This window comes from Sus scrofa, chromosome 14, assembly GCF_000003025.6.
Source record: "Sus scrofa isolate TJ Tabasco breed Duroc chromosome 14, Sscrofa11.1, whole genome shotgun sequence".
Lineage (NCBI taxonomy): Eukaryota > Metazoa > Chordata > Mammalia > Artiodactyla > Suidae > Sus > Sus scrofa.
Window position 1 is genome coordinate 91,516,383 of NC_010456.5, and position 27,851 is coordinate 91,544,233.

Below are 27,851 nucleotides of genomic sequence, written 5' to 3' on the forward strand. Positions count from 1 at the left end.
CCCCGCCCCTCTCTCGCCTCTAAAGTGCCCGGCGCGCGCCTCCTGCGGCCGCACTTTCACTCTCCGCTGCAGTGTCCCCAGTGTGTCAGGCCTCCGTCCGCTCGCCGCCTACTCCTGCCATGGGTGTCAAGGTCCTCGCCGTGCTGGCCCTCGTGCTGACCGCGCTCTGCCTCAGCGATGGTGAGTGGCCTCGGCGATCGAAGCGTGGGCAGGCGTGGGACTCCATGCCGGGCCGCGGCTTCCCTGTCTGTACCCGCGCAGTCCCGCGCGAACCTAATTCGCGCCGCTGTGCATCGGGGAAGTTGAGGTGGCCCACTTCTCGGGGCGCACTCCCTCGGCATGCGGGGTTCAAAAGCCGCGTCGTAGCACCCTCGGCGCTGAAACTTCGCGCCCTTCAGCCGGGCTCGGGTCCCGGAATCTGGAAGCAGCCGCCAGATCTGCGGCAAGCTGTAGAGCGAGGTCTGGCAGTATAACTTGGTGCCAGTGCGCCCAGGGCGCGTTTGGAGCCCGCGCTGGAGGGGGAAGTTGGGGAGCAGAGTCTCCAGCTTCGCGTTTTGGCCCACCTCCCCTTGACCGCCCACCTCCCAGTTCGTGGCTTCCCGCGCCCAGCTCGGTTTCCAGATCCAACGGGCTCAGAGGCCCCGCTATGCACCGGACTGGGGATGCGATCCGCGGTTTGTGTTGGAGAGAGCGCTTTTCAATCGCGACGTGCTTGTGGCGGCGATGCGATCGGGTGCAGCTGCGTGGCGTCCTTTCCACGCACCCACATAAACGAGGCTTCGCGGGCGGGCGTTCTGAGCAGCTGTCGGGTTTGCGCCACCCGCCTGGCTGCGCTTCTGTACAGCTCCGTGGTCCGTAGCGACGCGGAGAACCTGGGCGCATATCCAGGCACTACCTTCCCTGCCTCTTCCTGGGGTCAGCCAGGAGGGGCCCGGGGACCATCCGGGTCATGCGTGCGCCTACCCACCCCCCAAACACACCTGCAAACTGGCGCCTTTGTCACCAGCCAAGCAAGTGCTCTACCTCGGAGTGAATGCTGCCCTAAAATTTCATCGCCAAGGCCTTAGGCCACTGGGAAAGGTGGTGTCCCGTTTCACAGCGAGAGGGAGAGAGCTTTTTTTTTCCTTTTGAGGCTTAAGAGAAATCTCACTGTCCTGTTACAGGATACCACTGCTGCAAACCAAAATAAACTGTTGCCTCTGAACACACAAAACAAAACCATGTCAGCATGGGTAGGCCATGCTGAGTGTTCTTGGCTGGATGTTTCCAACAAATCCTGCAAAAGGGTTCAAGGACACTGAGTGCTCCATGCAGCTAAGGTCTGTCTAGGGCTGGAGCTCCTGGAGCAGTAGGCTAGGTTGGGCCTGAAAACCTCCGCTTCATTATAGGTGGCTGGTGGCTGACCACCTGGGAATTGTTTTTTAAAAGTATAGCATGTTGCTGATCAGTGTTGCCAAGGGACCACCAGCACCAAAGGCAATTTAGAATTTTTCTGTAAGCCGAAAAAGTTGACCTAGCCTGTGTCTTTACATTGCTTCCCCACCTCAAATCATGGGGAACACTCTGGCTTAGGTGTTAACAATTGAGTGGTTTGGGGAGAGGGGAGCTGCATCCTCCTGCTGTCAGAGGAAATGGTGCTTCCTCTAGCTGCCCCCATCCCTGGGGAACTACAGAAATGACTGGAATGCAGGGACCTAGGACCTTGAGTCCTGGGCACAGCTGACCTGGGGGGAGCACAGAAGGAGTGGGGACCACATTCACAGACTCCTCCTGACAACGGGAAGGGTTGGTTGCTTGCTTGTCTTTGTTGCCCTCTTGGCAGCTGGGTGGTCAGGTCTGGGTCCTGGGCTCCGAGGTGGTCTGGCTCTCTTTGCCTGCATAAACCAAAATGCATTTTGGAACCAGCTGGAGCCTGTGTGCTCATGCTGAGTTCCCTTGTCCTGGCTATGGCTCTGGCTCCTGCCCTCCCTTCCACCAAGTAGCTGGTTCCTTGGATGCCCTGGGCTTCCAGGGGTTAAACCCATGGTGGGGTGGGGTGGGGTAGAATCCCAGGCCTAGTTGGAGGGGCTGGCTCTGGCTTGGGGGCTTCTGTCTCTGCATTAGAGTGGAAGGACTGTTCCAGAGCCAACTTCAGCAGAAGCCACACTCACCAGAAGCCAAGTTCACCCAGACCCTGGGTAACATCTGGGCCAGTCAAGCCTCTTGCCTATACACAGAGTTATATCCAAAACAGTTGGAAAAGTGAGAAACATTGGCAAAAAGCTGGCAGGAAGGGCACCAGTTGGACACAGCACCTAGCTCTCTTGGTAAGAACACTTGGGCTCTGTCCCTTTAAAAAAACCTGTTGAAATTCTCCACTTGACAGGCAAGCAACTGGGTCCTGGGAGCAGGAATAAAAATTGCCTTTGAAGGAAATGGATAATCCCAGGGGGTGGAGAGGGGAGAAGAGAAAGAGAGAAAGCTTGTGTTTTGAGCTCAGAATGGGCTCTGATTTCTGGCCTGATCTCCGCTGCTTGGTTAATGGAGTCAGAAAAGCTTCTCAGAGACTCCAGAGAGGAGGAGCCCCCACCCACCACAGCACTGCCCTCAGCAGCTGTTGGGACATGCACCTTCCAGCTTGCTGCTCTGGGGTTAGGACCAGTCCTGCCTCACCACCGGGCTGCATGTTCCAGTCCTGCTCAGCTTGGAAGGACCCCTGAGAATTCCCGGGGAAGCCTAGAGACAGGACACTGAGAGGGGAGATTTCTCCTCTTCCTTAACCCAGGCTGCCCAGCCCCCAGCTCTGAGTCCCTTTTCGCAGGTGATCTGGTTACAGGGCAGTACTGGCTTCCCCTGCAGGGACCCAGTGCAGCAGCTGCTAAAAGCCAGGCCCGGCAGAAACTTTCTGGACTCAGCCCAGGTGTAAAGATGAAGGCTGCACCAGGCTCTCCAGGGTCATGAGTCCCTGAGCACCTTGAAGCCAGGCTTTCTCCTTCCTAGTTTTTAGGGAGTCCAGGTTGGTCCTGAGGGGCCATGTAGTCTGCTTTCCCCCTGACTTGATGGCTAAATAGACCTGCTGTACCCAAGGCCATGACACCCCTCAACTGAATTCAGTCTGTAGAAAAGAAAATTAAGTCCCTCACTCACAGATTCCTTCTGCTTCTTTGTTTCTTTCGCCCCAAAGTACAGAACTTCAGAACCACTGGGAGCTCTGTAAACAGGCAAATTTAAAACAAACAAACAAACAAAAACCCTCTGGACTAAATATTCTCAGACATACATTTAATCCCTGATGAAAGGATCCACAAATTCAAATAATTTGGGGTATTAAGTAAGGCTTGGATAAAAATCTGCAGAGAATGCGCATGCGTATGTATACACACACACACACACACACACACACACACACACACACACACACACACACACACACACACACACACACACATACACCCCTCAGGGGTTGCAACTCTAGACCTACGGAGTGAGCTGTGGGTTCCTCAGGAGCCCTTTGCTAATTTACACTAATGAGTGTCAATTATGGCATTTTGCAAATTGGTGAATTGGCAAACAAAGCTGTAATCCGACCCAGGAGGGAGGCTGTAGCATCTCTGTACAGGCCTTGGAACCACATCTGCCCCCTGCTCTGGAAGTGCAGGGCGAAAGAAGGTGGGCCCTCGCCTGCCCTCTGGGGATTCCCAGGTAGGAAGCCAAGGAGGGATTCTTTTGTGGTAGCCTGGGCTTAAGGTAAATGTGAGGAGAGGAGACTGCAGGTGGGGGAGGGCAGCATTCCCAGCATTCCCTGGGGAGCTGACCTGGCTCCTGGGGAGGGGGGAGGGCAGGGAGAGAGCAAGCCTAGCAACCCAGCCCTGCACCTCCTCCCATTTCCCCAGTCCCCAATGGGGAGTCTTTCTCAGTTGGCCCTGGGAGAGTTTAATTTAAAAAGAACTAGGAACCTCAGCACCTTGGACTGAAACAGTTCTTTGCTGTGATTTTCTCTTAGTGGGTTAATGTTCCAGCATTGTCACTGCTGTGGTGCTGGTTTGATCCCTGGCCTGAGAACTTCCACATCCATAGGCTCAGCCAACAACAAAACAAAAAAAAGCCCCTTTATCTTGAGACACCTGAGCAGGGGGGTGCTCTTATATTAACTTCCCTTCCCTCCCAGGGCCCAGCTCTCCTGAGGTCCTTCTGACCTCTTGCCCTGTAGAAGCTGAGCCTGAGCCCACTCAGAACTCACTGTGCTGCACAAGGAAAAGGTCTTGGCCAGGATGCACCCATGACTCCTCCCACTGCTCCCCCTCCTACCATCATTCCACCCTCTGACCCCTTGGCTGCAGACCCAGACCCACTTGTATCTGCACGGCGTGGCAGGATAATAATAAGCTGATGCCTGGTTCTTGTTAACCTCTTCTAGAGAAACCGGTCAGCCTGAGCTACAGATGCCCTTGCCGATTCTTTGAGAGCCACGTTGCCAGAGCCAACATCAAGCATCTCAAGATCCTCAACACTCCGAACTGTGCCCTTCAGATCGTGTAAGTCTGAACATCATCCTCCCGGGCTGTTACATCTAACGGGCATGGGGATGTCTAACCTGCAGATTTGTTCCAGCTAGAGAAATGACATGTGCCAAGTGTCTGGGCCTGAACTTGACTTAATTAGAGGCAGCTGACATTACCACCAGGCAGGGGTTTCAAAAGCCACTCATCCTTGGTGCCCTAACCTTCAGTCCTGTGCTCACACAGGCCCTTGTCTCTTTTTTCCAAGCTTCTTCCTTTTCGTGCAAGAGCTGGGAGCACATTCGGATGTGCCCTTAGACTGGAGAAACATGGGCTCCACCAGAATTTCTTCTTGCTGAAATATAGCAAATTAGCCAGCTCTTTGCTAGTAGCAGTTCTGTCCATCCTGCCAATTTCGGGGCTTTGGGGCCCTAATTTAATCCCTCATCAGCACAAACTCGTAAGACCCAAATTCAGTTGAAGTCATCATTAAACCTTCATGAAACTCAAGGTTAACATCTCACTTAACTGCATTTTCTAAAACACAGCACACAAATGTTTAGTTTTGCTGGTGTCAGTGGCATTCATGTGGGAAATGAGACACACCAAAATCACACATACATGAGACACAGAGATCTCTCCTGAGTGCAAGAGGCTGGGCCACAGGCAGGAAGGAGCCACACTTGGCCATCCATTGCCATCCAGTGCCTGCACAGTGTCCCCATGCTTGCTGGCCGCGAGCTCAGTCATGTGTCTAGATGCTGGGGAGGTAAGACTCAGGGTCTCGTAGGCAGAGCTCATCTCCTGAAAAGGCCCAGCAGGATGGGGACAGAGCAGTTGGAACAAAAGCTACCTGACAGCTTTCTACCCTACACCAACTGGTTTTAGGTTTGATTTTCTTTGTCTTTTTCCTAGCCTTGGCTGCCTTAAATGTGTTTGTCATTTACAATATGTTTTAGGGCACAAGAAGATGAATGCTTTTTTTTCAATTTTTTTACTTATAATAAAATACTCTCTCCTTTGAGAGGTGTTTAAGTCAACTAGCATCAGCCTCCTTTGCTGATTAGCTCCCTTGCCCAGAGAATCCACCTTGAGGTTGAAGCCCACTAGCTCAGGTCTGTCCCAGATCTGTCTGGGCAGACACAGCATTAACAAACAGTGGTACCCAGACTTGGACCTCCATCCACCTTGCTTCCAGCCATGCCTCTCTGTACAGCTCATTGGCTTAACAGGCAGGCTGTGTGAAGAGTCCCGTGGGTGTCCCCCTGCCACCGTACTGGCTGCAGTTGTCCTCACAGACCCTGAGTGGCTGGGCAATGGTGTCCTCAGGCTGCTTGAGATTACCTGGGACCCAGAGGGATCCAGAGAGAAATCTAGGTTCTCCTCCAGGAGGTTTCAGGGAGGGTGGCTGAGTGGAGATGAGAAGCAGGAGGAAAGTGCAGTAGGAACTATCAGAAAACATGAGACCATGATCATTCAGTGAACTTACAAAAATCTCTCTGGAAACTGTTTGCTGGCAAACTACCTACACTATTTCTCTCCCTCTTCCCTGCCCCACTGGCCCCTGCACTGTCCCTGCCCCCACTGCCCTCGCCCTTTTCCCCATCCCCCAGACTAGCACCATATCTTTCTGTAGGTCTCCTCCTTCCAGGCTGACTTCTAAGTCTGTTTGTCATGTACTGTCAAGATGACCCATCGAAATAAAAATCTGCTTCTGTCACCCTCCAGTTGAAAGTCTCCACAAGTTCCCATAAATAAATATAATTGCAGATCAGGGCCCACTTCCTTGTCCCTTACATCTGGCCACAGACTTCTGGAGAGTTCTGTCTTCCAAATTCCTCCACAACAGCTGTGACCCCCTTTGGCATATTTGTTCTTGCTTTTTCCTCCCCCTTGACTTGTCCAGCTCCTACTTATCCTTCAAAAGCCATCACAAAGTTTCCCTCTGTGAATTCTCCATGGACCCCTTATACACTTTTGTCACTTCCCAGTATCTCTGGGTCTCTGGGGCAAAACTGGCAGCACAGCCTGCATCATCTCCCCAGCACACCTGGGGTTCCTTCTGAACCTGAGCCTGCCAAGCGGGGCACCCAGCTCCAGCAGGGTCCCAACCCGGGTGTTGGATGAGCAGATGGTCAGGCCATAGCCGTGCTCCCTTCCGTTCAGCTGCACACTGTGGCCTCTTCTGTTTTGCAGGGCACGGCTGAAGAGCAACAATAGACAAGTGTGCATTGACCCAAAATTGAAGTGGATTCAGGAATACCTGGAGAAAGCTTTAAACAAGTAAGCACAACCACCAAAAAAGGACTTTCCACTAGACCCACTTGAGGAAAGCTAAACCAGTATGAGAGATGAAAGGGCACAGGTGTGGGGGAGGAAGGCCTGAATGGTGAGGTCTGGGTGTGCCTGGGGGGCAGCACATTGACTGGGGATGGGCGTGAGGCTTGCCCAGCATGTAGACAACTGCATTTATAGCATATGGTACAGTGTCACAGTGTGTATTCATCCATGCCTCATACCCTTCACATTGGCTGTTTTATAACTGGGGTTTTTCTAAGAAATTGTATCATCGCAACAGCATCTCCTACCAGTCAGTTCCCTCATGATCATCACAATCATCATCATTCTCATTATCCTTTTTGAAATTGATGATTACTTCAAGATCTGTATTTGGTTTGTTTTGGAGATTCTCCTCCTCTCCCCTGGGGAGTCTGAGCACAGTCAGGTGATGGCCAAGCAGGGAGCTCAGAAAAACATCCTTCCTCCAGAGACTGAGGTTGGGAGGAAGGCTGTGGGCGGCCCTTGCAGGGGGCGCCCCTCCTGAATTGACAGCGCAGGTACTGACCAGTGCTAGGGAATGGCCATGACCTTCACCTCCTCTTCCAAGCTCAGTGATTGGATGGGCAGGCTCCCTGTAGAACTGCCATCACTGGGGACTGTGCTCAGAGACCCTCTCCGGGTCCTTCCCAGCCTCTCCCTGCCTCTCAGAGCATGCTTTCATCTTGCTTCTGCCTCTCCGTTTCTGTATGCACCCGGTAGGGGGAGGGTGAACGCAGGGCTCCCACCCTGAGGCGCCCTCTTCCCGTTGCCCACCCCTCCCCCGCAGGCCCTCTGTGAGATCCTTCTCAGGCCTCCTCCAGAATGGGGCTGGCCCTCTCTTGGGGGTATGAGATCACATCTCCGCCTTTCCATGAAAGACAGTCTTTGCAGAATCAAATGCAATTTTTCAATCTGAGAGCTCACTTTGAGGAATTTGGTTACTGTGATTGCCTCTGAAGCCTATGTATGCCACGGAGGTTCTCTACACTCTGAGGTTTCTGAAATCAGAAGTGAAAAAACAGATGAATAAATGAGCCTCCTGCCACTAACCCCTCCTCCTGAAGCCACAACACGGTTTCAGGTTCCAATCAGAAATGCTGGCAAGATGAAATTCCCATGCATAAATGTGATCCACAGATGGGCCTGGTGGTATTTGTAACTTTTTGCAAGGCATTTTTTTATATATATTTTCGTGCACAGTTTTTTAATGTTTCTTTAGTAAACAAATGTATTTCAGAATATATTTATAGTCAAACAATTCATATCTTTGAAGTGGAGCCATATGAATGTCAGTAGGTTACATTTCTCTATTATCGTAAACTACTGGCAATTTGTAAAGAAATATATATAACATATCAGTGTGATTGCAGCTTTTTAATGTTAGCCACAGTGTATTTTTTCACTTGTACTAAAATTGTATCAAATGTGACATTATATGCACTAGCAATAAAATGCTAATTGTTTCATGGTATAAGCCTCCTACTGTATGTGGGAATTTATTTACCCGAGATAAAAATCCATTAGTTGTCAGACCTGGGGCTCACACACATTTCTGGAATGTACGAAGATAAGCTGGCCTGCTGGTCAGGTGCCTTGCATCCCTTCTGCCAAATTCAGGTGCGAGTGACAGCTCCTGGGCCTTGCTCAGGAGCAGATTAGATCTGCCACTCAAGCTTTTGTGTTGTTTTTTTTTTAATCCAATGGAAGCAGTGGTGCTAGTTTTCTGAAGAATAATATTTGACTCACTAATTCCTCTTCCCCTTCCTCCTCCTTGGTTCTCCTAACATCCCCATGTAATCTCCAGAGACTCAACTCTCATAATATCCAACTTTCACATTTTCCCATGTAAAAATCCCATAATTCCAGCCCATGGTTAATATCAAGCTTTCTCAGGAACAGGTGGCCTTACCCCATGAATCATTAAATACCATTCAGCTTGAATCATTTTAATGTGACAGTCAAGAGCCAATTGCTCTAATAAAATTGCTCTAATAAAATTCTGCTAACCAGCTCTCTCCGTTGCTCTCCAGAACAATCCCAGTCATTCCCAGGGGTGTCCACGGGCATCCAGAAAGGAGAAGGTGGGATCTACTCCCTTCTTTCTCTTCTCCTGGATGGCCGCCGGAACCTTGGGCCTCCAACCTCCAAAGCATTTATTCGATTTGAAGTGCAGAGATTTTTAAGATAAAAGCAGAGTTCAGCTCTGCGCTGAGATGGAGAAAAGCCCTAGGAGAGTAGGTTGGGATGAGATAGAAGACCGGGTCCAGCCTGGCCCTGGGCGTGCCTTCACACCCTTTTAGATATGAGGTCCTTGTCTCTGCTAGAAGCCTCAGGCAATGGCAGGAACCAGGGTCAAGTTGGCACACTGGCAGCTGCTCTAACCAGTTCACGGGTATCCATGTTCTGGAAGCCTGTCTAAAATTTTTTGTTATGGGGGGAAATGTCTCATTTATTTTAATGAAGTAGTGACAGTGCTTTGCTCAGGGGCCTCCAGGCCTGAGACTAAAGACAGGGTGAAACAAATACACGGGCCAGTTTTAAATCTTGTGCAGACTGAGACAGACTCTTGTTTATTTCAACAGTATTAATGGTTCTACTAATTTTATCTAAGGGGGCGCAGAGAAGAAAAAGTGGGGAAAAAAGAAAAGATAGGAAAAAAGAAGCGACAGAAGAAGAGAAAGGCTGCTCAGAAAAGGAAAAACTAGTTATCTGCCACCTCGAGATGGACCACAGTGCACTCTGCTCTTGTCTCTCCCGGCGCTTTGTAAATTTGCTCTAACCCTCCTCCAGGGCAGAACCCCCCCTGCCCCCGGGGCGGGCTTGCAGACTTCACGGGGGAGCAGTGCTTTGCCTCTCCTGGGGCCACACTGGCTCCTGTGTCTATGTGGTTTTCAGGGCCCTTTCTGATCTGCTAATTAAGAAAGTAGTTGTGCAGAGATTGGGGTTGAGGTGTTTGACATGGAGCTTGTGTGCTCAGGACTCTATCCAGAACAGCCTGGGGCTCCAGAATAGCCTGGGGATCCATCTAATGTGGTCCAGGTCTCTTTGCAGCATCACCCTGGGCTGCTGAGCCTCTCACCCTGCCCTTCCCTCCCTTTCTGGGAAGGCCCGTGACCACAAAGAGCTCATACAGCTCCACACACTTAGAATCTGCACTCCCATCTGAGGTGAGTGTGTGGCTGCCAGGCCTATGCACCGAGCAGTCTGCTAGCCCAGGGGCAGGAGTCTCAGCCAATCTCAGGGGCATGTCCTTCTACCCTCTCATTTGCCACTGCCAGTGCTGCCCAGCACTGCCTTTTGCAGGGCAGGGCTGGCTGTGGCCATGCCCTTTGCAGGTGATAACTGACACCTTTCCCCAAGTGCCTGTTGCCTGGCCCTCCACCACTCTGCCTCCCATGCTAGGACTTCTCCAGCCATCCCCTCCCCAGGCCTGAGGGCTGTGTGAGCAGCTCCACCTCTGAGCACAGGTGGGCTTCTGCAGACCACATGGGGGGAGCAGGTGGCAGCTCTGCATTCCCAGAGAGCGGCCGTGGAAATGCTTCTCAGGGAACCTCTCTGCAGGGCAATTCACTTTGTAGATTCTTTAAATGGTCCTAGGGGTCTCTGATGCAGAGATGCTGTGTGAAGGGCCTGCAGCTCTGGGGACTCAGCCTGTCCCCACCCCCCTTCTGCCTGACGCAGTGTGATTAGCTTCTGGGACACAGCTGCCTCAGCCCTCACAGCCCCCCAACACACATACATACACAGATTTACGGCTGAGAGTACTTGCCAAGCATCTCTAATTTGGACAGGAAGGAGGGGGACCATGTGGGAGAGCAAGGCCCTGATTTCAGTGGTGCTTTGAAAAGGGACACCTCGAATAACTACTCTTCTTCCCCTCCCCTGTCACACATGGACACACACACTCACCTGCACCTCAGACCCCCTGATGTTATAATTTCAGTACATGGATCTAGAAAGATGACATGGGTGGAGGATGGAGCAGATGGATTTCAGGAGAAGAAATCGCAGAGTCCTTGCCTGGGTCACGGATCTCTGTGTCCTCCTCATGCTTTAATACACTCCTCTGTAATCACAGCCTAGGGAATTGGAGAAGTGCCCCCCTAGGCCACTGTAGCCAAAGACTTTCTACGTCCCATTGTCATCCCCTTTATCTGCCTAACTCCCCAGGCCTGTGCCCCTCCCACCAGCCCAGGGATGGCAGCCTGCTCCCAGGTGCCTGGCTGCCCACCTACCTCATCCTGCCCTTGGTGCCTCTGAAGGCCTCTAGCTGGTTGCTGGGCTGCCTAGGGCTTCATTCCTTTCTGTGGAAGCCAACAGCCTCTCTGGTCTGCGGGACCATGGCCGGGTAGCACTATTCTTACAAAAGCACCTGCAGAGGATCAGGCCTGTGGCCCCGAGCTCCCTGTCTCTTCTGCACTGAAGGAATAGTACAGCTCTGTGCCAAAGAGGGTGACAGATCTGTGCTGGAAGAGCTATTTGCCCTGTAACAACCGTGGGTCAAGCTATTGCTTCCCTGAGGTGACAAACTGCTTTCTGCACTGCTCAGGGAGGCAGCATCACCCCCACTCTCCATCCTGGCAGAGCGCAGGCTGCTGTGGGGACTCAAGAGAGTTGGCCTCACGTTAAGAAACATAGGCAAGGCCCTGTTTGTCTTTACATGACTCCATTGGCCCTGGGGCCTCACTGTATCTGACTAGCAGGCACAGCCTCAGCCCTGCTGAAGACAAGGTCACCGTGGAAGAGCTGGAGAGCGGGACTGAAGTTCGGTTGTGAGTTGAAAATAACTAAACAGCGTTCACGTGCCTGCTGAGGTGCCCATGCGTGGTCCCAGTGCTGCCCTTCCAGGGTGCCCAACTCCGGGACCACTGTGCACGCCACCCACAAGTCCCGGGGCTGGGCCCATGTGAGTCCTGGCCTCATTATCTCTGCTGGGCCAAGGCATTGTGCCTCATCCTGTCGTGTGACCGCTGTGCCACGCCATCCGTGCTCTCGTTCGTCCGCCCACCCTGTGCTTGCTGCGGCCACCTCCCTCTCCCCTTCCCGCCTCCCATCCATCCTTTGCTTCAGCCATGCTGTCTCTTTCACTCCGTCCACCTCCTCAGGGCTTCGGAAGGGGGATGCACCACTGCGATCTGGAAATCAGGCGTGCCCCTGGCCCGTGCGGGAACCGCCTTAATGGTGTCTCCCTCTGTTCTTGTTAACAGGAGGTTCAAGATGTGAGAGGCGCAGGTTGGGTCAGACGCCTGAGGAAACCTTACAGTAGGAGCCCAGGTCTGAAACCAGTGTTAGGAAGGGCCTAGAGCTGCCCCTTGCACCCAGGCAGGGCCAAATACATTGCCAAAGGCCTTGTCTTGCACATTTTGCCTTACTTTCATCATTTGATTATGTAGCCAAATATATGGTGTTTATTTCTCATTTAGTTTGATTATCCAGTGTCACTGGCGACAGATAGGAACATAGACTAAGGCCATTATTTTACTTGCTTTGTTATAATATCTTTCGCACGGAACCCTTCATCTGGCCAGAGGTTCCTGAGTTTTGTGTCTGTCTGAGCTGTGCAGGCTGGGACCCCAGAACTCCAGATTGATGGAGCCTTGCCCGCATCACCATGTCTAGGGTGGAGAGCCACTGGGAGGTGTCAGCACCAGTCAGCATGGGCAGACCCTAGTGGAGGCTGCCCTGTGCAAGGGGTGGGAGGGGGATAGGTTCCAGGGGGCCAGGCAGGAGCTTCACCCTTTCCGAGGGTGAGAGCTAGGGTCAGCCTCTCTGGTGAACAAGGCAGGGCCCCCCTGAACTGAGGCAGGCAGAAGTGTGAGGCTAGGGTAGAGTGAGATGCAGCCCTCGTCCTGAGCTCTCCTCTGCATCCCATCACGTCCTTCCCATCATTCTCTCTCTCATCCATCGTCATGTGTATCCAAGACTGTCTCCATGATCCCGGAAAAGGACTCTCTCAAGACCAAAGCTTTACTTTAAACTGGGCACCAAGAAGCAAATCAAAATGTCTCGTGTTACCCAGTCCTGAAAACACTGTGCACATCTGTGTCTTGTTTGAAATATTGTCCGTTGTCCAATCCTTTGTTTTTGTTCAAAATCAATGTCCTTGGTGCATGCGCTGTCAGTTCCTGAGATGCAAAGGCTGAGAAGGAGGAGATGCCCCCACCCCCAGTGCCTTTGACCAGGTTTCTGATTAGAGCTGTGATCCTTTGGCATGGAACCTTGGTCACAAAGCCATGGGGGAATCAACAGAGCCCAAGGGAATTCAGTTTGCAGCAGTATGGACCTCCGAGGATGCAGTCCCTCAAGACTTCTATAATTATTGGTATCACAGAATTACAGAGAGTTTTGTTTTCCTGGTGTCAGCACTGTTTGGGGAATATCAAGTAAAGAATTTTCTACTTTTTTTTGGGGGGGGGGTTGAAAGCCCGATCCATAAAAGAATCAATCCTGGATGTGAAGATTCATTCCCAATTAAAATCTAACCTCACCTTTTTCACCACTTGACAATCCCATGGCCTCTCACCTTCCACAATGGCACTATCATTCTGTGCTTCCAGGATGTCGAACAGGCATTCCTTTTAGAAAAGGATGCACTGGTTGGGAAAGTAGCTTAAAATTAAATCCTGACATTTAGGGTGTTTTCCCTTTCCTGAGAACAGTGGCTTTCCAGTTTAAAATTTTTACTTTCTGAAAAGGTCGGCACTGGAGGGGTTTTTGCTTCTTTTGCTTTTCATTTGGTCTTATTAATACTTTTCCCCTCTGGTTAAGATTCCGGTAATTTTTTTTAAATTAAGAAAGTAGGAAAACAAAAAAAGAAAAAGAAGGGCAAAACAGGAAAATATATCCATTGACATGCAGAAAGTATATTCTAGTAAAATATACTAGGATAACTAAGTAACATGCAGAAAGTATATTCTAGTAAAATGATCTGAAATTGTAGGTGTTCTTAGATTTAATAACCTTTGGGTTATCAGTAACATGTGTTAAGCATTTCCATAAATATTCCTTTAAATTGGATCTTCATGGCAGACGGCAAATCCATCAACCACAAACTCACATCCTCAAACCAGCTTTGTTATATTGAAAAAAAAAAAAAAAAGACTATGGAGGGACATTTATTAGTTATAAGAGATACAGAACTGGTCGCAAAACCCTCTTTTGAAATTAACCTGTCACTACAGAGCTCCTGAATTATCCATGAAATGATGGAATTTTCAGTGGAAGGGTCATTTTCCAAGTAATGAAGATATTTTAAAATCTCAAGGAAAATTTGAAAGCATCTTCCTCTGGAACCCATGAACCAGAGCCATTCAACCTCTTTCTCCAGTAAATTCACAGGGCCCTAAATCTTGACCATAATTAAGGAAAGAATAATTTCTGTTTCTCCCCCTAGGGGGAAAAATAGATAAAAGGAGAAACTGCAGTGAAAATGATTTGTGTGACAATTCCTCTACTAGCAATCTGCTTCTAGTGGAGACTGACCAGCTAAAGTAAATATGCATTTAAATAGTCCATTTGCAAAGGAAAAGGCTCTCCTGATCTCCCTTTGCTTTCAAAATACAAGTGCAGTGCAAGATTTTGATTAGGGGTCACCCAGCTCTTCCTCCTGGTCCAGTGCTGCCTCTACCTGACCTTCCCTTGAGCTACCTGTAGCCCCTAGGGTGGTCCTCCACCACCAGCCTTTGCATCAGGACCCAGGCAGGGAAGACTCCAGACTGAGTCTGAATCTGTGCCTCGTGTTGTTTGCACTGTTCTTTGTCCCGCTCCGGCCAGGTGCTGAGACCCCAGCGAGGAGGCTCAGGAAGAGGCCCTTTGCTTATCTGCCTGTCCTCCAGAGGAAGGAGGGTCAGCTTTGAGCAGAGGGCCTGAGTAGCAAAAGGTTGCAGTCCCTCCTCTGTGAAGTCCAAGAACTGCCAAGCCTTTTCATTGGCTCCTTTTTGACCTCTCCCTTTGACTATTGCCTGGCATTAGCACCATGGGATATTTGACTGCCAGTGCATTGCCTTTCCCAGGTGGTGGAGCCTTTTGTAGCTGGAAGAGAAGTGTGGGGGGTCCTGATCCCTCTACACATCTCACCTGCCCCATTCCAAGGGAGCCCCAGCCTGGGGACATGTTCCCTAGAAACCTTCAAGTTCCCTAAGGAGATCACTGACATTGCCAAGTTGAAAATTCCCACACAAAACTTGTTATTCTGCAACCTCGCTGGACTCTCAGTCTCTGAGCAGTGATGGGTTCAGTGTTAAATGTGAGAAATACTGTATTTTGTATTGTTTAAATTGCATCTCCCACATAATGTGAAAATGGTCCAGGAGAAGGCAGCTTCCTGTATGCAGTGTGCTTTTTTTTTTTTTTTAACAAGTAACAACTCCTTTTGAGAAACAATTTCTACTTTGAAGTCATATCAATGAAAAAGATGTATATGCACTTATAATTTTCCTAATAAAGACATGTATTCAAACGTAGCGCCAACGGTTTGAAATTAGTGTTACCATTTGGAACTCTCCATCCTTGGTTTTTCTTCCTCAAATCCAGCACAGAGGGTTTATATAATCCTAGCTGCAACAGTTAGTGGAAAACAGGCCTTTGTAATCACACTCATCGAAGGCCAGAATTCTGGGGGCATAACTGCCTCTCCTGGCCTGCATCCTTAGCAGAGGGAAAGGTACTTCCTTTTCTCTGAATGTCCTTAGTTCTGATGGAATCCCTTCTTAAAGGCAAGTCAGCCTTCTACTCCAGAGGGGTGGTTTTGCCCAAGGGCCTGGGTGTTTACCTGTCAGCTCTGTGGAAGGAACCCTCCACTCTGTACTTCTCCAGCTTAGCAGAAGGCATGGCCAAGGACTCAGCACCCTTTGTATTTTCTGTCCTGTGGCTGATTCAGCCAGCACTGCCCTGGACCCTGGGAATAGGAGCTGAGCCCTCTGGACAGGATACTGACCTCATAGAGGTCACCCTTCACTTTCTACCCCATTCTCTCATCCACAGCCAACCCCGCTGGAAAGGAGAGGCCAGCACGAAAGACCCAAATGCTCGAGTCCAGACTGTTCTGTCTTCCAGACCCTCTTGCCCATTGGCCTAGACATGCGCATGTCGCTTATGTGCTCAGTACCATCAGCTTATTTATTGGGTGGCTGCCATGTGGTTACTAAGTTGCAGATGGGCTGGAAGAAGAAGGGTTGGGGAGGCCACCACAAGAAGCATTGTGGTGTCCTGGGACAGGCGTGGGAGTGAGGACTGGCAGACCAGTGCTTGAATCCTGGTCTTATCTCTGCTCACTCTGTGATTTCAGACACGTCTGAGTCGCAGGCTCCCATATAAACACTGGAGCTTAGTATCACTGAGAGTTGCGAGGTTTGGCTGGGGTAGAGCGTGTGTGGAAGCCATTTCGCTTCCTCCCTCCCTCTGCTGTTTCCTGTGGTCAGCAGCACAGCACTAGAGTAAGATCTTACCTGCCTCTGCTTAGCCCCTCTGCAAAGCTCTGATACCAGCTGGAGCTACAAGTGACCTTAAGAGTTTACCTTCTCCCTCTTCACTGACAGATGGGGAGAAGCCTGAGGGTTGGATCTTATAGGTGCCCTGATGCCCATGCAGTGCTAAGTTCCAGAACAGTCCACCACTATCCTACCACCAGGACTCACAACCTGGTTAATTTTCCAGAAGGATGTTGACTTTTCCAAATGACACTGCATTAAAAAAAAAAAAGTCTATGGCCTACCGTGCTTTACACAGCGGATGGCCCTCATTCAGCCAGCCACTAACACCTGCCACGCCAGGCTGGGGACTGGGTGGTACACCTACTGTGGTGAGCAAGCCCGCCTGTCCCTTGATTTCACTGAGCCTGCAGTCTGGGGAGCCTGATTTGTGGTTAAGTGAGCCTCTTGGTAAAGTGTGGTGTGGGTAGGTCAGGGTATAGCCAGGGGTTAGGGAAGCTTAAAGCACCATCAAGGCCCTGAAAACAAGTGCTGAAGCTGCGACCTGAGAGAAGTAGATTATTTGGGGGGATCTGCTGATCCAGGGAGACTGCCATTGTGGGCCATGGGGCATCCCACTGTGAGTTAGAAATGGGAGCTTATTCTGCCAGGGCAGAGGCGCAGCTCCCATGGGGAGCTCGGCATGAGGGCAGAGAGAGCTGGATTCCAGTCCCCTCGCTTCCCTTGCTGCACCCTTGTGTAGGGCACAAACTACAAAAGTAGCTGGAAAGGGCTGGGCCCCCATGAGGATGGGGTTTCCACAGCTGGGAAGCATGATGAAGGGGTGCCTTTTGCATAGCAATTGGGTGGTTGGACACCTAACCTGGGTTGCCTGGTCCAGTCTTCTGTCCCAGGAGTGCAGAGCTGTGATTCAGACCTCATGAGGTTCTTTGGCTTTCTCTGTGCCTAAAACTGAGAACCTTGTTCTCAGGAGTGTAGGTAGCTGGAGACAGAGAAGCAGAGGGAGCTACAGCTGGATGTAACAGGTTCAAAGGGAGAAGGGGGGTGAGAGAGCAGGTGGCTCTAGATGGAGGTGAGATGTGGCTGGGGAGGTCCAGCCACACTCCCTGCCCTTGGGTTCCATGTGTTCCAAATAAATCCCCCTTGAGAGCTAGAATGAGGATTTCTGCTAATTACACCCAAATTACCATCACTAGAAGCAATTATGTCAAGTGGGCAAGGTAGGCAGGGAGCCTTGAGGCTCTGTCCTTCAGCTGGCACTTGCATAAGGAACACCCTAATCCTTCTCCAAACTCCTCAGGGTCTTGTCTGAGCCTTCTCCCTGAAGTCAGCTTGAACTCCAAGGAAAGGGCATTCAGGCCTGTACCTGCTACTCTATTAATGTTGATGAGGAGTTCCCATTGTGGCACAGCGGAGATGAATCTGACTAGTATCCATGAGGATGTGGGGTCAATCAGTCCCTGGCCCTGCTCAGTGAATTATGGATCCATCATTACTATGTATAGTTGTAGACGTGGCTCAGATTCTGCATTGCTGTGGCTGTAGCCTAGGCCGCCACTGGCAGCTGGAGCTCCCTAACCTGGGAACGTTCATGTGCTGTGAGTGTGGCCCTAAAAAGCGAAAAAAAAAAAAAAAGGTTATTAAAGACCCAGAGGCATCCCCTAAGCCTCTGTACCCAGATTCTATTTAGGACCTAGATACTCTCCCTCCCTGAAGGCACTCACCAGCACCAAACCAACCTGCCCAACATAACGTCAGCCTGCAGAGAGCTCCAGCCCAGCCCCAGCTCTGTGGAGGGGAGACTGAGGTCCACCCATAGGCTGTGTATCCAATGAGAAGAACAAAGTGGACAATGGATTCTTGAGAGCAGTCCATCCTCAGGCAACCCCTGTAGGCTCTGTGATGTGTGTTTGGGATGGAGGAGCTTTGTTCTCTGTGCTTTGAAGAATCCTCATCATAGTGGGTGGTTAACAAACATTTGATGTGTGAGCTGATGTCCCCAAGTTGCAGAGCATCAACAGACCCTAGCGGCAGCCTCCAGGGCAAGCCACACCCAAGCCCTCCAGTCTTACCTGGGACTGGAGCTAACCTCAAATTCCAGGGAGTTTGCACTGCTACATTTTTACGAGTTAACACTCATTTTAGAGCAAATTAGTTACAATTACCTCTTGGCCCATGAAACAAACAGAAACAAAGCAGAGTGTAGACTCAGACGGAAGCGGGTAGAGTGGCAAGGTGTGCTTAGGGACTGGGCTGCATGGGAGGAGCTCTAGATTTTGGAGTGAAAGCAAGTGGCTGTGAATTGCTGCATGACCCTTCCCCAGTTAAATCTAACTCAGTCCACACCGCGCCTGCCTACACCTCTGTGGCTGAATGGAGCTCAGAGAAAAAAATATATCCCCACTGCCTGGTCTCTCTAAATTCCTGTTACTTAGCAGAAGTGAGTCCTTAGAGCAGCAGGGATGCTGGTTCACTTACCCCATCCCATTTGCTCCTCCTTCTCCTCCATGCTTATACCACACTTTCTTCTCTCTTTCAATCTTCATCCCCCTCTCCCTCTGCACTCTCAGCTGATGGTCTGGCTTTCATGTTAGAATAAAAGGAAGAAGTAAAGGAGGGAATTTCCTTGAGCTTCCCCTCTGATCCACAGCCTGTGCCCTCTATACTCACTGTCACCACTTTCACCTGGAAGTGGAGCCCAGGTCCTCTTAGCTGCAAAAGGACATCTCTCGTGACCTCCCTGTCTCCTGCACCATAAATCTTTCACTGTCTCCAACAACATGCCAACATGCTCTAATAGCTCCCATGGAGAGAAAAGCCAAGCAAAAGTAAAAGCAGCCTCTATGCTGTATGTTCTACCCCTATGTCCCCCTACAGCTTCTGCAGTATTTGTTTCTCATCACATAAAAGTCCTCAGAAGAGTTGCCTTATTTCCCACGAGTACCTCCTTGCCTATGCTCCGTCAATTCCTTCCTGAACCCACTCCAAGTAGAACTTTGACCCTTGCACTCACTGCACTAGAGCTGCTCTTTGTCCAGGGGACCACAGAGCCCTGTTGGGAAACCAAATGGTCAGTTATCACTTCTCTGCTTCCTCAGTCTCTGAGCATAACTGGACATCACAGATCACCATTTTCTGGCTGGCTCTCAGGAGACCACTCCTGACTATCTCTTCGGCTTCATGCCTGCTCGTGTCTCTTTGCTGTTTCCCCCTCATCCTCCAGACATCACCTAGACAAAAACACCCTGGGACTCAGTCTTCAGATGCTCTTCTTAAGACCAGGTGAACCCACTCACTCTCTCGATGGCCTTGAACACCATGTCAAGGCTAGGGAATTCAGCAACCTCTTTCTTGGACTCCCACCTTATAAATTCAGCTCCTCCTATGAAATTTACCATATGAAAAATGAAACTCCTAATTCCCACTTTCCTCCAACCTTCTCATCCCCAAATCTGCAAATAACTCCATTCCTTCCAATTGTTCAGGCCAAAGTCTTCAGTTATCTTGGACTTACTGTATTATCTTACAACCTTCAGCTAAGCCATTAACAAACCCAATTAGTTACCACCAAACTATGTCCAGAACCCAGTCAGCTCGCATGTTACCACCTTGATCCAAGCCACATCTGTATCCTACTTGAACCCCTACACTATCCCCCTAGCTGGTGGCCATCATGCCCTACAGTGACCTCTCAACAGCAGCAAGTGTGGCCTGTCACAGTGTCTGCCAATGTCACTCCTACTCAGACCTTCCAATGGCCAATAGAATTTTACACCTACGGGCCCCTGTCCTCTCTTCGACTTTACCCCTCTCTACTCCAGCCAAACCCGCCTCCTCTCCCTGGACCAGGCCAGGACTGCCCCTGGCAGAGGACTTTTGCACTTGGTGGTCTCTGCCTATAAACCACATGGTTTCTCCTCCCTTCCTTCCATCTCTGATCACCATTACCTTTTCAGAAAAGCGTTGGCAGACATCCTGTGCAGCAGCCCCTCGCTGACACACGCCCCAGCGGCCACTTTATCTTGCATGTTCCCCTCACAGCACCGCCTGCCCTATTTACTTGCTTGCTGAATGCCTCCCCACAGGGGTTAATACCACATAGGAAGAGAGGGGCTTGGTCTGTTTCACCAATTAATTATTCTTTGTGGCTGATACATAGAAGGTACTAAAGAAATATTATTTGAATGACTGCCTGATAAATCAACAGGATGGTAACACATCTGACCCTTTCTTTGCTCATCTCTAAAATAAAGCTAGCAATGCTCACCTCACAAGGTTGTGCATTCAGTTGTGCACCCGAGGGTACACTGGTCACTCATTATTTGGACCCAACTTCATCTCACTCTGATGTCCATACATCCGTGGTCACACACATGTCACTTCTCTGGAATCCCCTGTCATTGACTCTTCCCCAGAGTCCCTACGGTGTGAAAAACTATCGCAGTTCTTTCCCTTTGAGTCTAAATCAAAGAATCATCCCTTTCCCCAGATGTGCCTCCTCTTGAGTGTTCCTTCCCTCTGTGGGGACCCGCGTGCACTCCCTCTGCAGACACAGAAGTGGTCAGTGCTGGGCTGGGGCCCAGTAAGGCTGGGCTCTGCAGCCGGGGGAGGTGGGGAATGGGGGGAAAGATGGCCACAGCCAGCGCAGGATGAGATCTCCTCTGCTGGTGTTTCTTCACAGGCCTAACTTGGGGCAGTGGATGGCTGGCCAGACCTTAGGACATAGCCAGGGCCCTGGAGGAACATGATTCCAGTAATAGCAAGCAGAAAAGAACAATCAGCAGGGATCAGCTACAGGAAACCAAGGCTTTGTCCTTCCACAAATGGACATAAGTGGGAAGTGGCAGACTGGAGGGATTCCAAACTCCAGAGCCCTGGGGACTCCCTGCCTCACATCTAGGGTTCCCCATGCCTCTCCTGCTGCCTTGCCCAGGTGGAGTCCTCATTGTGCCTGGGTGGTGCTGGCTTGGCCAAAACAGATGCTGGTAGCCATACCTGGGAGGGATGGCCGATCCTCTGGGGAGGAGGTAAGGCGAGGAGCCGAGAGCTAAGGAAGGGTCAGTGGTGGTGAGGACTGGGTACCAAGCTCTGCACTGCAGGTATGGAGGTTGCTCAAGGGAAGGCATGACCAGTCTTGGTCATTCTGGAAGGCCCCAGATGCAGCCACGGGCTCTCACCTTGTCCCAGCCTCTTCCCAGGCATTTTTCTCAATGTGGAAATATCAGCTCAGGTCACATGGGCTTGTAGGCCATGAGGAAGCAACCATTCTGGACATTCCTGAGCTTTGGGGGGTGGCTGTCCTTCCAGCCACTGTGGGAACCCCCAGTGCCATGCCTGGGCCTCCACACCTGGGAACCAGGCTGCCCAGAGACCAGCTCCTTCCAGTTCTTCCCCTGACAGATCACCTGCCCAGCTAGGGGTGTGGCCGCCCCCTGCTCAGGAGGCCAAGGGGAGCTGTAGGCTAATGCATTCACTGTGCATTTCCTTAAGAGGACAGGACAGAGTTCCCAGTGGAGACAAACAAACACCTTGGTCAGGCGCTTTCCATCCTGCTGACACTTCTCAAGCAGACTGTACTTGCCAGGCCCGCTGCAATACTTTCTAAGCACAGGCTTCTAGTCTGCCCCACAGTCCCAAGAGAGACCAGCTCATTCCCGTGTGAGGGCCATTGGCACTGAGGTATAAGATGGTCACGGAACCTTGACATGTCAGACCCAGGACACAGGGAGGCCAGATCTGATCCTAGGATGTTTGGCTCCCAGGCCCTAGATGACCCATCCTTGCAGTTTGCAAAACAGCACCCCAGGCAGAGGTGGTGGGCAGTGGCTATTGGGCTTCAGATCTGGTTCTCCCTTGTGGGGCCCAAGGGTGTGTCCGGACCTTAAATGCAAGTCTATTTAGAAGAAATGCTGAGCAAATTCTGGCTAGATTTGATTGGTTTCATAAAAGCCTAACAAAAATTCTTATGTTTCTAAAATCAGAATACATTTACAATTACAGTCTACAGCAAATAGCTACTTTATTTTTCTTTCCTAAATAACTGTAGGCTTTTCTAGAATAACAAAATCATAACTAACCCACAAAATACTTTCCCAGCAGTTGCCAAGGCCCATGCTCTCAGGTGGCAGGAGGGTGGGAGCCAAATCCCCACCATTGGGCCTTTTCAGTTCCAAAGGTGTGGAGCTCATGCAGCCCCTGCTGACTTGTCCCAGCCTGGTCTGCACCCAGGAAGCCACAACGAGCTAGTGCCTGAAGCCTGAGTCCCAGAAAGGGGCAGCCTTGAACTTTAAGATTCCCAAAGAGGGAAACTGTAGGATAGGACATAGTCCCCTGGGCAACCAAGGGTGTCAGTGATGCCATTCAGATGCCAGAGCAGAGGCTGATAAAGAGTAACAGGTATAATAATGACAAGAACGATATCCGCTAAGTCTCCCCACATGCTGATTATGTGCCAGAATCAGGACTGGTTGCTCCAGATCTATGACTTCATCCGCCTGACACACCCAGGAGAAAGGGAGCGACTTGCTCAGGGCCACCCAGAAGCAGAGGCAGACACGGACCAGATCCATCCCATTCTTTGAGTAGTATGGGTTTGATGGCTAGTGATGGGAGCTTTGAGGCTAAGGTGCCAGGGGGTGTGGTATTGAATTGGGGTTTCCCTCCCTGACTTTGCCCCTCAAACCCTGCAAATATGAGGCTCTGTTGTTTCTCATGGCTGCCTCCTTCTCCTCCATCTAGAATCAAATCTCTATCTTGGTGAAGTCCCAGATGCTCTTGGTGACCACTGTCCCCTCAACTGTCTCTGCTGAGGTTGTTCCTTTGCCAGAGGCCAGGCTTGAATAAAGGGTGGAAGCCCCCTTATTTGGGCTTTTTCCCCAGGCCTGTCTCCCAGTGCATCCTTGCTGGGGTGACCCGGGTTTTCTGAAGTATCCAGGGCAGGACATTCTCATGAAGCCAGGATTTAGGAATTGCTCCCAATTTGTGGGCTTAGTCTCTGTCCTTGACCTTAGGGTTCACAGGTCCACAGTACACCCACCTGGGGCTCAGCCCATTACTTCCTTTCCCTTTCCCATCCCCAGGCAGCTCTCTGTGTGTAGTCTCAGACCCATCCTCAGGGCCCCCTCACTCCTAGCTCAGCCCTCCTCTAAGATTTCCCACTCATCCCGGGCTTTAGGCCCTGTTCCCTGGGTCTACCCTCAAGAGTCACCAGTTCTGCCCAATTCCATGGAAAAGTCCAGCTCCTAAGCCTTCACAATGGGGCCACCACGCACTTATTGCAAGAAATTTAATTACATGTGAACAGAATATTTTAATGAACACGGGAGGTTATGTCATTGCCATGGGCTGCAGCTCCCTGACCTGCAGGGTTGGGACACCCAAGCTCTGGGCCGGACCCAGGAGCCTCCCATCCCTGTGAGTTTTCAGCACACAGGGCACCTCTAAAAATCACATTTGCTCCTTTACCTGTGAACAGAAAAACTTTCATCTGGATTTTACCATTTCTTAATTTGGCTGAGGGCTCACAAACCACGGATTGCCACCGCCCTGAACATATATGTTCTCTGGAGTTCAAATGCCCAATTTTAGCCCTTTATCCCCAACTATTCCAGCTTCAGACATTTTATTTCACCAGCTGTCCTGCCAGGGGACCCCAGCACCACCTCTTGCCAGTGTGACAAAGATGGACTCCTTCTCAGAGCAGCCAGATGGCCTCCTATCCAAAATAAATAAATAAATAAATAAAACAATCAAAAACAGTTTTCAAGTAAAATAAGACAGAGCCCTCCACTGGGACCCCTCAACCTCAGCCACTCCCCCCAACCTGGTCCCCACACAGAGGTGGCTTAGAAGGATACAAAGAAATGCCCAAGGCAGCTGGGAAACAGCTTGCATCTCCTCTTCTCCCAGTGCACACTGTGGGCTGTTTTATAGGAACCAGACCAAAGGGGGACAAGGCTGTGAGGTTTCCAGCTATGAAATGCATCTTCCCCATTGTTTTTGTTCTCTTGCTCACACCACTCGCATCAAAGTGAAACAAAACAAGACAGAAAAGGGCATCTTCAGCAGGTTTGGGCTTGGGAATTGTGGCAGGAACTGAGGACGCTTATGTGAAAGCCCATCTCAGGGACCCAGCCAACCCAAACTGCACGAGTCAGGGAGCTGCGGCCAGCCTTTGGCAGCAACTCCAGCCTGATTTGTGACTCTGGGCATGTCCGGAAAGTGTAGGGCCGGGGAAGACAGGTTCTCTGACCTTTGCACTGCCCAGCATCCAGAAAGGGAGCAAAGAGGCTACTTGAGTCCCTGACTGTGACGAGTGGAGATCATACATGATGCAGAAAGACGTGCAGAGATTTAAGAAGAGTCTGAACGAAAAAAAACCACACACACAAAAGTTGTAATGGATGAAAGGAAAACAATTTATAAAATAATATTAGACATTTAATTTTAAACGATGTGAGGAAAGCCTTTGTAATGGTCTTGAATGCTTTAGGATTTTGGATTCAATGTCTTTCCTCCCTGAAGAGTGGCAAGTATCTCAAAGGTAGCAACGTGTTGGATTCTGGAGCAGAAAGAGCAGCTTCACCTTGCTTTGGGGTTCCCATGCGTCCTCAATAAAATGTGAACTCATTGTAGGCACTAAATAAAAATGCTCTTCCTGGGAGTTCCCACTGTGGTACAGTGGGTTAAGAATCTGACTGCAGCTGTTCCAGTCACTGTGGAGGCACAGGTTTGATCCCCGGCTCTAGCATAGTGGGTTAAGGGTCTAGTGTTGCTGCAGCCTTTGGCGCAGGTTGAGGCTGTGGCTTGGATTCAGTCCCTAGCCTTGGAACTTCCACATGCTGTGGGTCCAGCTATTTACAAAAAAAAAAAAAAAAAGTACTCTGCCTGGATCTTACCACTCCTTCACTTGAAACCTTCTGAGAACTTCCCACAACTCCCTATCCATCCCCACTAACCCTCTCCATCCTCAATCACACATCTCACTCCTGCCTTGTCCAGGGTCCTCAAATGCATGTTTCTTTTGCTCGAGGCCTCCTCCCAGACCTTCCACCCCATGGCTCTATGTATTCTTCAGCTGGACCCTCCCCTCCACCAAGATGCCTCTCGGATAACCACTTCTGCTCCACCCAATTTCCCCCAAACCCCACAGATCTCTGCATCACATCCATTTCCTTGGTCACATATGTCTGTGTCTGTGGTCTGTCCTCCTCTCCCCCTCTGTGCCAGCTCCACCAGGCACTCTCACACCATAGCCCAGCCGTCCCCGCTAGGATGCCCTCCAAGGGCAGCTGGCAACCTTGTCTCTCTGGAAGTCTTCTCCCCTCACAGGGCCAAGTCCAAGTTTGTTTACCTTCTCTTTAGCCAAAGGCTAACTTCCTACTCTCCCAAGAAGGAAGGCAGTAAAACTGTCACCTGTTAACCATTTACAAAGCAGTACCTCATTGCTGTTGCTTACAATGCCCTGAGGAGTTTGCATTGGTCAAACTAGCATAATTCTAATAACGTGGCAAGCTAATATTTCTCTAAACACTTTCATGCAGTTACATTTGCAACATAGGTTAATATATTAACATAAAGTATAGTATTCATTTTGCTTCAAAAATAATTTAGTTTATTTTTTAATTTTTTTGTTTTTTCTAGGGCCGCACCCACAGCATATGAAAGTTCCCAGGCTAGGGGTCTAACCAGAGCTTTAGCCACAACCACAGCAACGCAGGATCTGGGCCACATCTGTGAACTGCACCACAGCTCATGGCAATGCTGGATCCTTAACCCACTGAAAGAGGCCAGGGATCGAACCTGCAACCTCATGGTTCCTAGTCGGATTCATTAAGCACTGAGCCATGACGGGAGCTCCAATTTAGCTCAGCAAGTTTACTGTGGAACACTCTAAGTCCCCAAGACTACAGACTGAAGCATTAGAAAAAATGGAATATACTATTTTTAACATACTTGTACAAAAACCCCTAGACAGATGATTTGCTTGCAAGTATCTTTCTTGTTTAAGCAAATTTTTTTTTTGGTCAGTAAATGTTTAGACAGAAGATTATCACCCTAACCCATTTTCAGGGAGTAGATGAAAAAAAAAGAGAAGACAAATCAAAAACGACTTAGTGAAAGAAATGCAGGAAAGCAAAGGGATATGAAAAGCAGATCTAGAGGCAGCAGAGACCTCCTGGGGGAAGGCCCAGGTCAGGAGCTCAGCCCGAGCCACAAGGACAATGATTCCCAGGCTGTGAGCAGCGAAATCAGAGTCTGGGGATGGGATCCAGGCAGTAGTACTTTTTCTGGCTCTGCAGGTAACCTCAAGGTGGAAATCACTGCCCTGGACCAGAGGCGCTCAAATTCGAGAGATGATCGGAATTGCCTTGGTGTTTCTTAGGACACAGTCTTCTTGGCTGCATCCCCAGAATTTCTGATAGCAGGTGGCCCCTAAGGGGTGCATTTCTCACAGGGCCAGGAGGATATGAAGCTGCAGATCCAGGCCACAGGACGACAGCGAGCCTATGCTCTGGACCTGGGACAAAGCTGTAGGGATTGTTGAAAAACTAATTCAAACTCAAACTCTCTACTAGCTTCCTGCAGCCCTCTGGACCGCCACGCCTCATTACACCTGCCCTTGCCGCCGCCCCGCCAGCCTGCACAGGGAGCTTTCCATGCACGTGGAGAGAGAGTGGCACATGGAGGTGGGAGGGGTGTCTAGCAGTGGAGGAGGGGGGACTTGTCCCTGAGCCTTGTGGGGGTGGGTGTCCTGCTCATCTGCTGCTCCCAGCCCTGGGCATCGTCTCCCTCTGCTTCTCAGCCATCGCTGTGGACCCAGCCTCCGTGTCACTGCCTCCTTTTACTCCTCCTTAACACTTCTGTTAATTAATCTTAACATTCAATCAATGGGGTTCTCTGAGTGTATGTGGCAGACCTCACTCTACTCACTCAGTTTCCTGCAGAACTTGAGGGCAGCAGGCTGCAGGAGCTTCAGTTGGGAGGAAAAACCCAGGATTAGTAAGTGTCCTGGGGACTCCGATCCTAAGACGGTGTTTAAAGACATCGCCACCAGCAGAGGTTACTTGATGGGATGGGACTCTGGGGGACTGTGTGGAATGTCTTCTGTCACCCTCCAGACCCAGTCCCACTCTCTCGGGCCTGACCTCTGCCCTGGGAAGCAGCCTGGCCAGCACTACTGTCGGCATCACCAGCAGGAGCTGAGGACGGCGGGATGTTTATTTCCTGGAACCTTCTGCTGAGGGAAGGTTAGCACTCTGTCCAGGGCTGCTCCCTGACTTTGTATCTGGTGAATGCTCCCTCCCTGCTCCCTTCTCCAAGGGAGGTGCCTCTGTGTTCTGTCTGCACGTTTGTGAGGAGTCCCTTTATTAAACTCTTCGGAAATGACCCTAACCGGAGTGTGCCATCTCTTCTCTGCTGGGGCCCTGACTGTGACACGCTCACATTTTCAGATTCTATTTTCCCATGATGTTTGCATTTTCTATTGCAAACCCATGTTACTTTCAGTAAAAGTAACAGCAAAGAGAAAAAGCATGATGTTTGCATTTTTTATAACAAGCTCATGTGACTTTTAGTAAAAGTAAACAGCAAAGAGAAAAAGCAAGGCAAGGCAGCATTCAGCATG

General features: G+C 50.4%; 1 protein-coding gene across 4 annotated transcripts; it reads left to right on the forward strand.

The window, feature by feature from the left end:
* CXCL12 (C-X-C motif chemokine ligand 12) lies at positions 1-27,475 on the forward strand. Of its 4 annotated transcripts, none has more exons than XM_005671244.3 (4): positions 1-180; positions 4,397-4,514; positions 6,675-6,761; positions 12,005-15,259. In XM_005671244.3, the coding sequence occupies exons 1-4, from the start codon at positions 120-122 to the stop codon at positions 12,018-12,020; spliced, it is 282 nt and encodes a 93-aa protein (XP_005671301.1). In that variant the 5' UTR covers positions 1-119; the 3' UTR covers positions 12,021-15,259.